Source organism: Platichthys flesus, chromosome 11 (assembly GCF_949316205.1).
Source record: "Platichthys flesus chromosome 11, fPlaFle2.1, whole genome shotgun sequence".
Classification (NCBI taxonomy): domain Eukaryota; kingdom Metazoa; phylum Chordata; class Actinopteri; order Pleuronectiformes; family Pleuronectidae; genus Platichthys; species Platichthys flesus.
Genome location: NC_084955.1, coordinates 4086971 through 4103236, shown reverse-complemented (window position 1 = coordinate 4103236; position 16266 = coordinate 4086971). Strand labels below are relative to the sequence as shown.

General features: G+C 40.1%; 1 protein-coding gene across 1 annotated transcript in view; it reads right to left on the bottom strand.

The window, feature by feature from the left end:
- Positions 1–16266, bottom strand: part of eif3ea (eukaryotic translation initiation factor 3, subunit E, a) — a 29692-nt gene that overhangs the window by 2516 nt on the left and 10910 nt on the right. Inside the window, exons 6-10 of the mRNA XM_062398855.1 lie at positions 15066–15191; positions 14251–14375; positions 10738–10864; positions 10010–10111; positions 5656–5765 (exon numbers count right to left, since the gene is read on the bottom strand). Of these exons, the coding sequence (XP_062254839.1) occupies positions 5656–5765; positions 10010–10111; positions 10738–10864; positions 14251–14375; positions 15066–15191 (590 nt within the window). The remainder of the gene's footprint in view (positions 1–5655; positions 5766–10009; positions 10112–10737; positions 10865–14250; positions 14376–15065; positions 15192–16266) is intronic.

The window sequence follows — 16266 nt, the reverse complement described above, 5'->3', positions numbered from 1 at the left end:
TGTATTCTCACTCAGACATTCTACAGAGTTTTTATTAGAGGACAGTCAGGAAAAACTCTGGAGAATGCCGCCAGCAATTGACTCAGACAGTTGGGTTCTCAGATACAGCGGATTATCCAGAGTTCAATGCGTGTCTGAAAGCAGCTTAGTATTTAGTGCTAATAAGCAAATATTAGCATGTTAACTGGCTAAACAATCCATTATACCAAGCAAACAATGAGCATTTCAGCATACTGATATTAACATTTGGCCTAAAGCACTGCTTTGCTGAAGTTCAACCCCACAGAGCTGCTTAATATAAAAAGATATTAGTGGAGAATTTCATCTGAAACAAAACATTTGTTTAATTGTTATTTATATATTGTCCAATCATAGACATTCTGTACAGTTGTTGAGTCTAGGTAAAGATTAGACTGTTGCAAACCAGGACTTTACTTAAACTGGGCTGCAGTCTGGAAGCGATAAACAGTCTATTTAAAATATGTTATAGCACCAAGTTAACACCACATTATGATGGATGTTGAACATTAGCAACCAAAGTACTAGTCACTATTTTCATTTGACAGTGTTAATAAATGGCAAACATATTGCCCTTCAGGCAAAGGTTTGCAATATGAAGCACACTCCAAAACACTTCTAATGGTCCTCTGCTAATGAGAGCTTCATTTACAGACTCCTATGAAAAACTCAATTAGAAGTGCGAGCTCTGCCCCATGTTGTGGGCTTCTGTGGTCACATTTTTTGTTCCTATGTCCAGGACACGGCCTGGCCACTCAAGTTTGTCATGACAAACTGGTCCCTCAAAATAAAAGCCAGGTTGGAGACTGGGCTGCTCTTTGATACAGCGAGACATGGATGTGTCACAGTGTAGGGAGGGGATGTATGCGGGTGGCTGGCATTCTTTGATCCAAAGCTTTACCCAGTGCAGCTGGCTTCCCTTGTGGCTTTCAAAATAACTCAACCCCCTCGATATCCCCCCCATCTATACCCCCCCACACACACATTTCCTGCCCCCTCCCTCCTGTCTGACCCCCACCTCCCTCCACGCCTACCACATTTCATATAAGGGCCCCAATAAATATCCCCAACCCCTCTGTGCACTGCTGACAATTACTACAGCAACCCTACCTCAAAAGCAAGACACCAACCACTGCAACCCCTAAAAAACCTAACAAATACTATAGGTACAAATTTGTCATAGGTGTATGGCCTAAGTTTGTATACACAAAGTAAAGGGGGTTATAATACCTATAAAAAAATGTCTTGACTAATTATAACTTCCTGGTCCATTAATCAAACTTTGTAAGTAAGCTTGAATCTGGAAGGACCAAACCACTTCTCACGCAACGGCAACGCAACGGCAACGCAACAGATCCCACCAACGTTACTGATTTCACCTGTCACCTTATTTAAGACATATCTTGGTGAAAAGTAATCTTACTTGGGATTTGTGATAATGTCTGTCTTACCTCAAGGCTAGAACTGAAAAAACAAGACTAGCACGTGGTAAAATGGTGGCAAAACCACATAAAGAGGGGAAGTGAAATGATGTCAGTGTCTGGTTGAGGCATTAAAACCATAGACAACAAATAAAGAGCATTACCTCAGCATAATGAGCAACATAGGCTTTAGTCTCCAAGTGACAGTGCATCTTTCTCAACACTTTCACCACAGTGAGGTGATGGAGGAGGTGGATAACGAGTTAGAAAAACAGCAGTTTAGAGTGGATTCATGTGGATCGCTGAAGCGAAGACGAGGGATGACTGTAACGAGAGACTGACCAACCTGTCACTCCCATCAAAAAACTAGTAACACTAGCTGAGGTGGACATCTGATTATACTTCAGGTCGTCAAAAACCTGGATAAAATTATGCAAGACAACAAAATTGCTCCAATGGATCATTATTGGGAACCTAACAAGTTTGGAAAAGCGTCAGCTGTCTAATGACGCAAGTTTGGCCTGTGATGGAGAACACATGTCAGCATCACAGTGTGACACTTTTAACACTGAGAATTTTAGTTTGCCGTCCTAAATGTTGCACGAGCAAGTGGTGCATTGTTACCAATGACAATAACCAGGGTTATTTATTAAGCTGTATTTTAAAAAAGTTACAAATTGCTGCACGCACAAAAAAAGTGAACAAAGCAGCAAAAGACAAGGAGGAAAAGAGACAAAGTGGCACTCAGGAGGGCAAATATAGGAAAACTACTGATAAAATACATTTTTAAAACTGAAAAAAGAAACAAATAATTGGTGAAATGTTTTGGAACCAGTTGTAAGTATAGCTGCAGAATTGTGGATGGGCTACAGAAGCAGCAAAGCGAATTTGGGGAGACACGTACATACAGGGATGAAAAAAATGTGTGAATAATCTTTACAGTGAATGACAGGAATCCTGTGATTTTGGAGATATTCCATTACGGACAACTTTTCTTAAACGAAGGTTCAGTTTAAAATCAGAATAAATTATTACACTTAGATTGCTGCCAGTTGCACCTCACATCGTCTGATGAAAAACACTTGATGATTTGGCTATTTGGACAAACAACTGCTTCCGAAATATTGAAATCAAACACGACCAAGACCCCGGCATCAAATATTACCAAAGTTGAAGTGACATTGTGAATAACTGTTCACTACACAGGTAATTATTTAGTAATGGAAAGAACAACCGCCACCGCCTAATATGAGCTGCACTCTTTCATATTCAGAAAAGCCCTACACTTATTTAACCAACAATCAAGTAATCTACTGCAAATTCGTATGAAAATAGTTTTTCGTTCTGATTTTACCCTTGTGATTAAGTGATTGCTGGGCAGGGGAACTGGGTGTTTTGTTTGACAATACACTAAAGTGGGGGCACATGTCAGTCAAGTCCAGGTCAGATATGATGATCAAAACAAACATGATCTGGTTTCCTGAACGGGGAGTTAAGCTAACCCCAAACCCCTCCAAACGTGATCTGTGCAGCATAACACAGGAACAGAGAGCACCCCAAAATGCCCAGGGCCCTGGACCGCACCAGTCATACTTCTCTAATCTAATTTATACAACAAAGTCTGGCAATGTTTTCCTCCCAGGAAGGCATTTGTATATCAGAGCATGGTTACTTTATCTCATTGTCTTTGAGAGAGGTCTACAGCAGCTACTCTTACTAAACCTCTGACTGCAGGCAAGAAAAGAGGGGAAAGAGGGAGAGAAAAGAAGGACAGGGGGAATAGGTCGGACTCAAACAACCTACACTATTGACATCCTTTGGCCCTTCAGCCCAGCAGACGGCCTCCATGACTGGTTTTATTTTACACAACCATGATCCCCTTCCTTGGGGGAGAAGGGATCACTTTCATTTCGACCCTTTATTCATTCTGGCTCCTGAGCTTTCGACTTCAGGCTAGGGGAATCCTGTGGGTCTCAATACCAACCTCACACTAGAAGAGTGGGGTCAGGGATTGGGGTCTAGAGCTCTTAAAGGAGGAAGGAGAAAGGGGGATCCTTCTCAAAAGTAGCCCCCTTGTTAACATGGCTTGCCTAAAATGAATCCTTTGTTAAACACTAACATATGATAGCATTTGGGAGACGCCGAGCCACTTGGAGCAACCTCACTTTCAGCTTGGGGTAAAATAGATTTTTCGGGGAAACCGAAATGATCGTGTGGTCTTTTTAATGACTCAATTGGGAGATGGAAATATCCTCAGTGTTACATCCAAATACACAAGACACCCCTTCCAACTACCAGTGAGCTGTTGTGTACAAATACAATCTAGTGATGAGGGGAGAAGAAAATTCCCAAATGATCAAGTCTCAAGCATTTACTCAAAATGTCAAAGGACAAGTGTGCATTTGAGGTCGAAGCAGGGTCTCGTCACTGAAACATTCAAGAAACAACTAAGTCCCGTAAATCAAACAGGGAAAACAAAGATTGATTAGAAACCCACTCAGGACAATGAAAAATCTAGTCGTGTGTGTGTGTGTGTGTGTGTGTGTGTGTGTGTGTGTGTGTGTATGCAATTAAGAGTGCGATGCAGGCTGAATTGTATTTTCACTTCCAGTACATTTTACATAAGCCTTTAATAACATAAAATAACTAAATTACGCCAACTTCTGGTGTAATCTTGTGTCTAAAGCTTTGGGCACAAGGCGAGCTAAATATCGGTGAAACCATCATGGCCAACAGCTGTAAAAATGTCCTCATTAAATACAGCCATCAAATTCATCTGGGTACACGCTTCGATACAGAGGGCTTCTGGACAGAGTGCTAATGACATGGAACTCGGGTGTCTGTCAAGACTAGACATGATCTGTCCATCGTCATAACACGGCCAGAAATAAACACAGAAATCCCTGATATTGTCCCTGATATGTGTACCTATGTTAGAAACCTCCACAAACAGAGCTGGGGACACAGAAAGAAGGTGAAAAGTAGAAATATCACCATTCAACTTCCTCTTTCAGTGTTACCACTAACCTTTGTGGTACTTAACAAGTAAATGGATCCAATTGCAGTAAGTCTGCCAAAAAGAACCAGGACTCCTAATCAATTCCAGACAATCTGCAACTGGAGATTTCGACAGGGCCTGATCATGTTCCACGGTTCAACCTTGACTACAGACCTCCCCGGCCCTATGTAACAGTCAATGCAATCATTTTCGTGTCAACAGAAGAATTTCGTACCCTCTTTCAACTGAACATCATATGTTCATGGACCATATTTGAAATGCAGACCTTGCCTCAAATTTACAGTGTTCACAATTTCAGCATAGTTTGAATATAGCTTTCTGAAATCAGGGTGAAATTTGTACCATATATTAATGATGAACAGGTAAAACAACAAAATAACATGCATTATCTGATATCCCAGATTAGATAGCGCAACAAGCTTAAATCTACCTTTCCAAAACGAATTAAAGGCTGAGAGGGGTGAACGCTTCTGCCTTTATATTTGTCACTCGAAAAATGATTTGAAGAAGCAGCCGAATTCTGTAATCTCTCTTAATTGCAGACAATAAATATAATCTTTTTTCCCCCTCTCAGCTAATGCTCACTATAATTAGCATTGACAACATTTCTTGGTTTTGGGGAGGCATCCAAACTAAATTTTTACTATAATGCAACTCAACTAAAGTTTGAGACAGGAGTCAATAGAGACCTACAGAACCCTCTGACCTCAACAAGCCTCACAAAAGAAACTGAAATGTTCTTGTGCATTAGAGTATCTGCGTGCTTTGAGTCTTATCTTGGCCTCTTCCTGGCAGAAAAATGTTCATGAATTGTTCTCGGACAGGTGGTCTTAAAAGATCTCCAGAGCAACCTGTGGAAACCTGGGAGCAGTTAAACTTCACAATGCTTAATCCATGAGATGTGTGCGGTCAGCATGGCTGTGTGCAGACGGGCCATAAACACTTATCTATGAGTTAAATTGCACTGATCACAAAGCCCATGGTCTTACTTCCTACTGACAGAATGCATACAACGTCTAGAGATAGCAAACAGGACTTCCTGTAAGTCTTAAGGGACGTCTGCCAGACTTTTGCTGCACATTACAGTCAGGATTCAAAAGCTGCCATATCATCCCCAAGCAGCATGACCATTAAGACTACTGTTACTCATTGCTGATTTACAAATGTAACTGGCCTGGTCTGTGTTAAGTGACTTACCTGATGCTAATGCATTGGTGAATCCTGCAGAAGGTCTCAAAGATGAAGAGACGGGCATTCTCAATGAAGTCCTCCAGGCAAGCAACCAGGAAGAAGTCATTCACAAGAACCTAAGAGACAGCATGCATGTTATTTAAAAGCAGTACAATTATTACACAATGGATTATTTCTGTCTGCTACTAGGGCTACTTCAAACATTCTTCAATGCAAAAGTTTAAGGTTTAACTTGGACAAAATAATTGAGTACGCACAGAAGTTACACCTTTTCTAACATTCATTAGGATATTCAAGCTGGAATGTAGGGCAGAAACCCACGTTTTAATATGTTGCATCTTTCTGGACAATTTCTTTGTCATATACAGAACAGGCAGGGAGGACCATACGTTCAAATCAACCCTCGCAAAAGGTTTGTTATGACTAAAGTTTGCTCCCACTAAAAGTCAGTAGAGCCGTTTTCAGACATGACCTGCAGATAAATTTCTGAGAACAAATACAACGCAGCGGGAGGTTCTCTGCACAGACGCATTCACAACAGCAACAAATCTTCAGCATTATTCCAGCGCAGCAAGGCGGAGCAGGCAAAGGCCGAAAGTGACGCATTAACGCTGATGCAGAGATCACATGGTTTTCTTTACACACCAACAACGGTTAGTGTCGCCAACCCCCCCCCCCCCGCTGTTAATCCAGCAGAAGATCCCCTGCTGTGTTGTCACATCGGATACCAGTGAGCCAGGCGGAAAAAGTCGGCAATTAACCTGAAGGCCATCAATCGGACATTTACCTTTACACATGCAGCTCGGAGGAGGAGCAAATCATTGAATTCTTTGGCCACCACAATACAGTAAGAACTGAGCCAACCCCAGAGATGACCACATCATCTGTGACTTGTCATCAGTCTTCTGGTCTGGTGCTTGAGTGTCAACTTTCCCGTCCGGGATTGCCAAATTTCACAGCTAGCTATCCATCAACAGCGGCAAGACCAGTTCATAGAGACTCAAAGATAAGTGTTGCTTCTCAGCCATGTATATCAAGTCTCACTTGTGTTACCCATCAGAATTATGGCCTTCCTTGGACTCTTTGACATCACTGTCTATGGCCCATTCATCTTCTGAAAATGTTCTGGACCCAGCTATGGTCCTAGAGGCACCACTGTGTGAAACTTTCCCTTTTCTCAGAGCATGCTGCATTCCAACTCTACATTGAGGGCCATTTCACATTGCATTACCAGCTCTTGGTTTGCTTAAGCTGCTATCAGCCCAAAGTTCTGCTTGAATAAATCCCAACTACATAGCGCTACCAGGCAATGCACATTTCAGCTATGACAAGGCTTATCTAAGGCAGATAAAACTTTGAAGAGTTAAATGCCCTAATTAGTGTCATCAGGGATTCAGACCACAAAGCTTAAACAAATCCTGAAAGGGGCTTTAAGAGCCCTTTATGCACAATCTGAGGGTCTGACTATAGGTGGGCCTATACTTTTCATTCTTTGACATGCAAGCATCTAACATCTGACAGTGATTCCAGATTCAGGTGGAGTGGGAAAGAAAAAAACAATAAGAAAAAAAGAAAACTTACACAGCTTGTACAAGACAGTTCACCCCCTTCCCCCTGGCTTGAACTATTGTACATGGTGAACTGCCGACAGGGCAGCTGAAAACAATACCCACATCTTGCTTTGACAGCAATCAGTAGATAGAAGGGTGCCACTCTACTCAATGGCTCAAAATTGATGCATTACAAATGCTCATCAAGACAACAGCCCATCCCAGTGGGGTATCCATTTACCTCAATCACTGCACGGTCTATGAATCCTTTTACCACCACAATAATGTGCCATTTAAAGGCTTGCGTGTGAATTTCTGCAGGGGGGAAATGGCACTGGCTTCAAAGAGAACAATTTAGAAAAATGTTTGCAGACCATCATAGGCAACGCATTAAAGGTGCTGCAAAACCTTTTAGGAGCCACCCACCTTGCTACACTTGCTTGTGAACTGAGCGGGGTCATTTTTTGTGTGCCTACTGGACAGGCTCTGATAAGGCTGACAGGTATGCCAATGTTGAAAGTACCTGGAATAACTGGGGGTATGACCTCAGGTTTAGTAGGGATTGAGCATCTGTGTTAACCTCAGGAGTCTCTGCAAACAGAACCCCATGAGGGAAGGTCATGCCCAATCCAGGGAGTTCCTATGAAGTGTTAAACAAGGTTGGTGATTGAGGGCGTCATGTCTAAGCTGAAATTGGATACAGCTCTAATATTGTTGATGGTAGATGTCATCATTTGGACATGGTCCCTTGAGGCCTTTACACGGGAAAAATCCAATTTCTCTTAGAACATATTGCGGATTTTCTGTCTAAACATGCACAGATTTCCTTAAGGGTATAATTTAAAACCAAATCTGCCCAGATGAGTCTGGTTATAACTTCCTCATTTGTTCAATACCACTGAAGCTCAAGACTCTTTGTATTAACTTGAATATAGGCTAAAATGAAATGGAACCTTGAGTAAACCGGTGAAATGACATCTAAAGGTTTACACCTGGGGAGAGAACCATAATTTTGAAGGTTTTCTTCAACAGACAAAAGATGAAAACGTTCCCAAATGACCCTTTTGTCCTTTGTACCTGCGGGTCTAAAGTATGAAGTCATCTGGGAAAGTTAGATTACTGTGTATATGCAAAGATTGACTCACTAGATCAAGTTATGCAAAATGTACATATGGCACAACACCTGCCAAGACACCTGCTCTCTCTTAAAATGTGATTACTGTCCATTTACTGTGTCCCTGGAACCTGATCAGCAAAACTCATAACAGGGCTTCCTGGTCTTCACGGAGGGAAACTTTTCCCCTAGTATCTCACTAGCACGTTTGTTGTAATATTCTATTGGTATTCCTATTTTTCTGTTTAGCGAACTAAAAGAAAATACATCACCTTCAAAAGGTCCAAATTGAAACATCAATAGGTCTGTTGGAATACAATAGTTCTGTTGGAATAACAATAGCAACAATAGGTGCTAATATAACCAAATAATTTGTTATATTAGCACCTTGTCCAACAAGCTTACATTTGTCTATGCTCAGATGTAAAAGTAGATCTGCTTGACAAAAATGTTCACTTTAGTCAAAATAAAGATAAATGTCTCTCCAGAGAATGACAAACTTATGCATCATTTCTCCACGTCATGCTTCAACAATTATTAAGAAGTATATTGTTCTTGATTAAAATTATGTTGCATTATTGCTAGTCTATCACCCTGCCCTAAGCACAAGTATACATACTGACAGTTTTATATTGTAGAAAGGTTTAATAATTCCCTTTTATAATACTGTATCAAGGGTGTTGATTCAACACACGTCATTATTGAGTCTGTAGTTCATGGTGCTTTAGGGAACTGTATTACATTTTTTCACTGATATTGTCATAGAAATAGTACACGCAAGCACGCAACAGTATAAGCCCTCTATTAATCTTGTCAGTATCTATTAATGGAACAAGTATCTATTTAGCCTAAATAGAACGTTGCTAGTTTCTGACTGAGGTTCTATGGAGAAGGTGATCACTATATCAGTATTGTTTTTTAGAACAGGTTTGGACACAGAATAAAGAAAGGAGTATTCTGACAAATTGACAGAACTACAGAGGCATACAATATAATAATAAAATAAAATATGATGAAAGAAAATTGCGACATCCTTGTTGTATATTTTTTCTCATAGCGCTATAAATATCACCTGATTGAGCCAATGTTATCACCAAATCATATCACATAGATCAATGTCTCCGCATTGAAGTCAACATACAAGACAGTATACTATCTTGGTTCTAATCTCACATCAAGGACGACAGTTCAATTTAGCAATTACAAACTTGAAATTGAAAGAAATGCTCTAAACAATGGAGCCAGATCTCCCACTTTAAACGAATGGCTGCACGCCTCTGTAGAAGATTTTGCTATAAAGCTTTTACTGTTAACTACTGGCCTCATGGGTCAATTACAGGCCATAGTAAATATCTGACTACAGTCTGAGTCAGAGACGGTGTCCAAGGAGACCTCTATTTCTGACAGTAAGATACAAGGCGCCAACTATCGCTGTTCTGTCAGCACCCGACCCACGCTGAATGCGGGAAACAGAAAGCTGTGTGAACAGGCGGAAGGTCAGACAGAGATCACGCGATTGCAAAGGATGTTTACGACGCTGCTCTGTGTGAAAGTTCAGGAGTCACGTCTGCAAATCAGAGATCTGCAGAAGACCGTTGTGTTTTATTAACAAAAAGGCACAATGAGGTTGTTCTCATAGTTTCGGGAACCATAGGTTCAAATGAATGATGTTGAGGTCACTGAAGTGGATACTCACCGACTCGCACTCCCTGAGTTTCTTCTGAGCACTGTCAAAGTCAAAGTTCACATACAGGCACTCCACAAACTCTGTAATTGGATCTTTGTAGGTGTAGGATTCCTGGAAGAAAAAATAAATATAGGTTCATATATGTTAGGCTGCAAATAGAGCAGAAATACACAATGAGTTTCAGAAGGTATTTAGATATAAAGCAAACTTCCAATATGAAACAGGACTTTTCACAATAACTAAAATAGAGGTTGTGAAATCAACATGTGCATACTCACTAAAAAAACGATAGTCAAAATGACCACCTGCTGGGCACAATAGCTAAATAAACATAACAGTTTACAGGGACTTGAGCAGAAACACATTGTGAACTCTGAACAGTTGCAAATCATGCTTACAGAAGGAGTCGCAACCTGACCTGAGGCCATAGAGCAGAGCACTGAGCACATGTTTTAGTGATTACCCACAACCCAAGACGGTGCTTAGATCACTAAAGTATCTGCTGCCATTGGCAGAGAAAGCTCTGGTACGTTGCATTCAGTCAGTTCACTACCATCTATCAGAAGTAATGGGTTTATAGTCTCTCCAGCTTGGATCCAAGCTCTAAAACACACTCCCTGATCTTAAAACAAGTGTTAGCAAAGCTATTGGGTTGCATGGTTGGTTACTCATACTTCCAAAGCCTGTGTGGCCTATAAGCAATGGCCTGATAACTTTGAGAAAAGGACGTTTGTTACCTGCTGGATGACCTTCACTAAATCCTTTAGAACCTGCCGACGCTTACGGACATCCTTGTTAGTGATGACCGCTGTGGTCAAGTAACGCAAGATGTGGGGGCACATAGTCTGGATAGCATTGAGGTACCTGAAATGAGGAAGCACAAAAGTAATCACTTATCAGAGCAACGACATGATCTTTACAAGGACACATCATATAACATTTTGGCTGCTTATTGGGCTCCTGGCATTTAGAACAGAGAAAAAGCTTTTGCAGCTGAACAGATAAATGTCACAACAGGATTCTCCCTGCTGGACATGAGTCCCAGATTTAAGTTTTCTCTTTCATTAGTTTCCGATGAGAGGGAGGAGGAAAAGGGAACCCTGACAAGAAGATACAGATCAGTGAGCAAGGACCTGCCCAGTAGCTGAAACTCAATCCATCAGGGACTGACGTTTCAACCACAGGTCAACTGGCTAAGGGCTGAACACAAGAGACGCTGTTACAGGCTGATGCTAATACCACACCAACTCTGGAGACTGTGTTCTGTAAAAACAACATGTAAGGTCTGTGTGCACACAAACACACGAGTACATGCCACTTTCCTTGTCCAAATTGGCAATCAGTCAACATTTACTATGTCTTCAGAACACTTTATTGCTTTCTAAATATGCATCTTTGAACTTCACCCTCCGCTTTAACCCCCACTGACCAAATTAAATCAGCACAGAGGAAGTGCAAAGGGACCCTATTGCAGAGTCCAGAGGAACACATGGTGTTCAGAGAAACAGTTTAATTTGCTGAAACAATTAAAGGGACAGGAGACCTGTGGCAGTTGTGATGTTGGGTCTAAAAACAGAAGTGGGCTGCTCGGCAAAGCCACCGTCAGCCGGGTTTTAGGAGAGCTCTGTCCCTCCCTCCCTTTGTAGTTGCTTGACTCCCGTGGAAGACCGCAATGCTCTGTGCTGTGTTCCTGATTAACTTACACCTACTCACTCTCCAGGGGGGGCTCCAATAGCAAGCAATCTTGCATGAGTCACTGTACCATATCTGGGGACACATTCATCCTACCCCACTAAGGGGACTTCATCTTTTATTTTTATTTTTTTTTTAGTTTTGAAGCAACAAGCGTCACTGCACTGGTTTACGGAAGATGCTACTGAGGCATGTAGCCAAGAAATGAAGTAGCCTAGTAGATGTATCAATGTCTGTAGGAAATAAAAAACTGACAAATAAAATAGTAGTATGTCTAATCAAATAGTATTTCAACGAAGTTTATTATCAATTTTCAGTGAACTGAAGTGTTCTCTATAATAAATTAAATATTATTTTCTCATTTCAACTAAATTCAAAAAATAAAGTGCTTAATTTGAGAAAAAATTTAAAAAGATGTAGTTTGAGTTTCCCCATTTCTTCTTTTTTCTTTTACAACCAAATTTCACATAAACGATCTCAACAAACATTAAGACAGTGCGCAGACCCCTTTCATTCGACGCACATTCTGTGAGTCAACGAATTTACGTAATCGACATCATTGAATACGCAAGTACGCCCAGCTGTACTAAGTATAGTCTGAAATTCTAGTATTGTGACAAACCTAGTTGTTATATAGATGAATGACATGTCTCTGTAAGATCCTAATTAGCATAAGTCAACGCCCCACCAATACCCAAAAAAGGGCATGAGTATGCAGTGCCGTGTGGATAAAGAAAGGATATTTCTGGGGTCCAAAGGTCTTACCGAAAACTTATAAACAAATGGCACACAGGACTCAACCCGTAAAATAGCAGTTATATTTTGTATAACTGGATAAGTGGATACAAAATAAAAAAGTGGATACAAATTAAAAAAAATTGAAATGGGATACAGAAACACATTCAGTGAAAGCTGTATCAAGAGAGTTGAAGTAAAAAGGTTTGATCTCAAATAAAAATTCAGAAGAAATATAGTCAAATACTGAAGAGAGATAAAGAGGTAGGAGCTGGAACAGCGCATCATTGACAACACAGTACTGTGTGTTTTGAACGTTGGCTGGTTTGATTTTTTTAGACTGTGCGTGTCTGTAAACTGTGAAAACAAACTAACCATTTGTGTCTGCAAGAGAGTAACACAAACTCAGTGCAGCTTACTTTAACTGCTTTGGGCTCAGGTCTTGTTCAGACACTTTAATATATAAAAAAGTACATTTATATATATACATATATATATATTTTTTTAACTTTTATTAGAACAAGTAACTTATTTGTATTTTTATGTTAAATATACTTTAACCTCAACAATAAAAAATGCCATTCATATAGTTGACCGTTGTTTTATGTTGTTTTTTCAAAGGAAAAGGCATTGGTTCAGACACTGTTTCGGCACCAGTACATTTAAAAAGTATAATTTAGCAACAGAATTGGAAAAGACCCAAGCGATAACTTACCCTACAATCAAATTACTTGTGATATTCTATTGCGATAGTGTTTCATCAGGCTGCACCTGTACCATAGTTGCTGAGCATTTAGTGGCTCTGAGGCCAGTGTCAACAGTACACAAAGCTTTGGATCAACATCTGCTGACTGCAGGGGTAAAGGAGGTCAAATGTGGAGCTGAAGGCCAGCCACTGGTCACTGGCTTAAGCCAAAGGAAGTAGTGGTCAAAAGATGGGAAACAAGAGCCGAGCCAAGCCTCAGTGGGGAAAACATGAGGTTTCGAGACTGTGAAACTGCAAAGCACACAAAAATACCTCAGTTTATCCACACAGATGGTTGGGTGAGCTTTTCATGAGTACTTATTGGGCAGGCCTCCTTAATCATCCACAATAAAATTAAAAACGGGAGTAAAATTCAGGGAACCAGACATTTGAGTGTGCTGTGTTGTGGTCGCCTGTGGAGCCCAATCATCTGTACAATTATACAAGCCTGCAATCAGAACAGGGGGAAGGAGCAAAGACATCAAAATAGGTGGTGTGCAAATTTTAACACAGTGTATAAAGTTTCCGATCTGCGATACACATGGCCTCGCTCGACTTGGAGAGTAAACAGACCACACGAAAACACACACTTCTGAAAACTTTAAAAAATACCAGTAGGGTTCATGAAGAAGCCCACCACCCAAAAATGTGTTATTTAAGCAAATGGTTTTCACTAAATGAAGTTCACGTATAAAACCACTGACTGACCTTTTCTACAAATGCTTTCAGGATCAAGAATCATTTGTAGATAGGATACTTTAATATCACACACAGACTAAATCTATCACAAAACGCTTCAGGGAGACAAAGTATATGAATCAACAAAACAATAAGAGAGTTGATATAAACTCTCTGAAGCATAAAGTGGCAGCTTTTAGTTGGATTTTCCAAATGACTACAAGTTCATTTTTGTGTACTTGAAGCTACAGAATGTTCCCTCTCCTGTCAACCTTGTTTAGTGGAAATTAATCTTCAAAACTCCTTCAAGGCAAGCTTTTATGAAATTTTAATTTCCTGGGTGTAAAAAGAGCAAGCAAAACCAAGAAATTAGACAAATTAATTTGATAAATGTACTTACTGTGGCTGGTACAGAAAGAGCTCAATGATATTGTCTCTGCCCTTGGGGTGGTTGAAGAAGACAAAGAGAGACCAGTGAATGAGCCATGTCCTCTGCTGAAGAGACTGGAGAGGGGAGCTGACAGTCTGGACAGGAAAGAAAAATACAAGAGATAAGGATTTGAAAAATAATAAAAAGCAAAAAGTGAATTTGTTTCGTAGCAGCTGCTATTTTCTACAACAAGGTACCAGAAATAAAAAGGCATTAAAATGGAAAGTTCGCCAAAAAATGAAGAATCACTCTTTATCCACTCACAACTATGCCGATGGAGGGATGGGTGACGTGTTTGAGTCCATTAAACACTTATGAGTCTCAGTGGTAAACTGTGTTGCAGCCAAATCCAATACAATTGAATTAAACAGGACACTTTTTTCAGACTTGGATGACAACACACAAGCAATATAGAATAGAATATAATATATTTTTCACGACTGAAGAGTTGTCTCTTTAGCTGCAACACAGTTTACTCCTGAAACTCCAAAAGTGTTTCGTCGACTCAAAAATCGGCAAAGCCCACTATCGGCATAGTGGCGAGCAGATAGATATTTTCATTTTCTGTGAACTATCCCTTTAAGCATTTCTCTCTCCTAGATGACCATCAATCAAATCAGACAACCACTTTATACTCAAATCCTAGTTCCTAAGTAGTCAGATGAGAGTGTGTGGTCGAAGAATAAAATGCCACAGCAGAGCTGTACTGAAAGTGAAATGTCAATATGCAGTCTATGTAAGGGAATCTAGATGAGGTATCAAATTCTGAGAAGTGGGGCATTTACATTGTTATCGATAGTCTCTCTCAGGCGGGTGAGGTCCTCCATGGCTGCCTCCCAGTTCTGCATCAGGATCTCAGATGCCAGCTTGCCCCACAGAGAGTTCAGGGCATTCCTGTCTGTAGATGGGACCTTGGGAACAGACAACATGGGACACTTGATAAAATATGTGTAACATAACATTACAGCGCAAAAACCTTTTCCACACTTTTTGAGAGACAACTTCTGATTAAAAGCGTGTGTTCAGGAACATCATAAGTGGTCAGACCATGCTTGCCACTGCTTGTCTGGCTTGAGTGGCACAGCTGCAAGCTGCAGTAGCTTCTTATTTATACTGGAAAACCTGATAAATTATGGCATCCTAAGCGAATGGAGCTTGACAGAAAGTGAGAAATGGATCATGAAACACTGTTTATCTTTTTATAAAAAACGAATTTGCTTCACTTTTAGATATGACAACCACTGCATTGCAGCTGACCATACAAAATTGATACTTTAAAATTACCACATCGAATGAAGGCATGTTTGAAGCTTGAATGTCACTACGCCGTCTGTACAATTTGCTGGAAGTAAACCATCTTAATAGCAGTGGAGCTTACTTGATCTTGTCTTGGTGAAGGTCCTCAAATCCAATTGCATATCAGCATAGATAGACTTATAATCAATGCCAATTATCATTTGGGCCCAGTTAAAGCAAACATTTCAAATGTCATTAAACTAAAGTTTAGAAAGATCCAGTGATTTAGCATCATGGTCCCATAATCATTCAAACTAATGAGGCAGAGGTTCAGATAGCCAGAGAAATTACCTAAAGGTTCTTGCACCATTTTTTAAGTCAAATGTAATGCTTAATAAGACCTTTTAAGACCTAAATTAATGTTTTGGATCTCAAAATGCCAAAACAATTTAATTGTAGGGGAGAAGTTATTTAAATCAATTAATAAGCTTAAAAAGATTACAGAATAATAATATTGAGTGAGGGTAACATACAGTAAATACAGTTATGTACTTTAGATTCCCCATTGTCCCAAGTTTGAATGACTTTTGAAAACGGAAACAAATCAATGATGCAGCGCACACTGGAACATAATGGAATAATTATTTGTCTTCCATCTGGCCCAGTAGAGAAATATTTGTGGTGACCTAATCTAAATTAAACAGAATGCATAACTTTTTATGGCTTTTTATCTGTAAAAATGAATTAAAG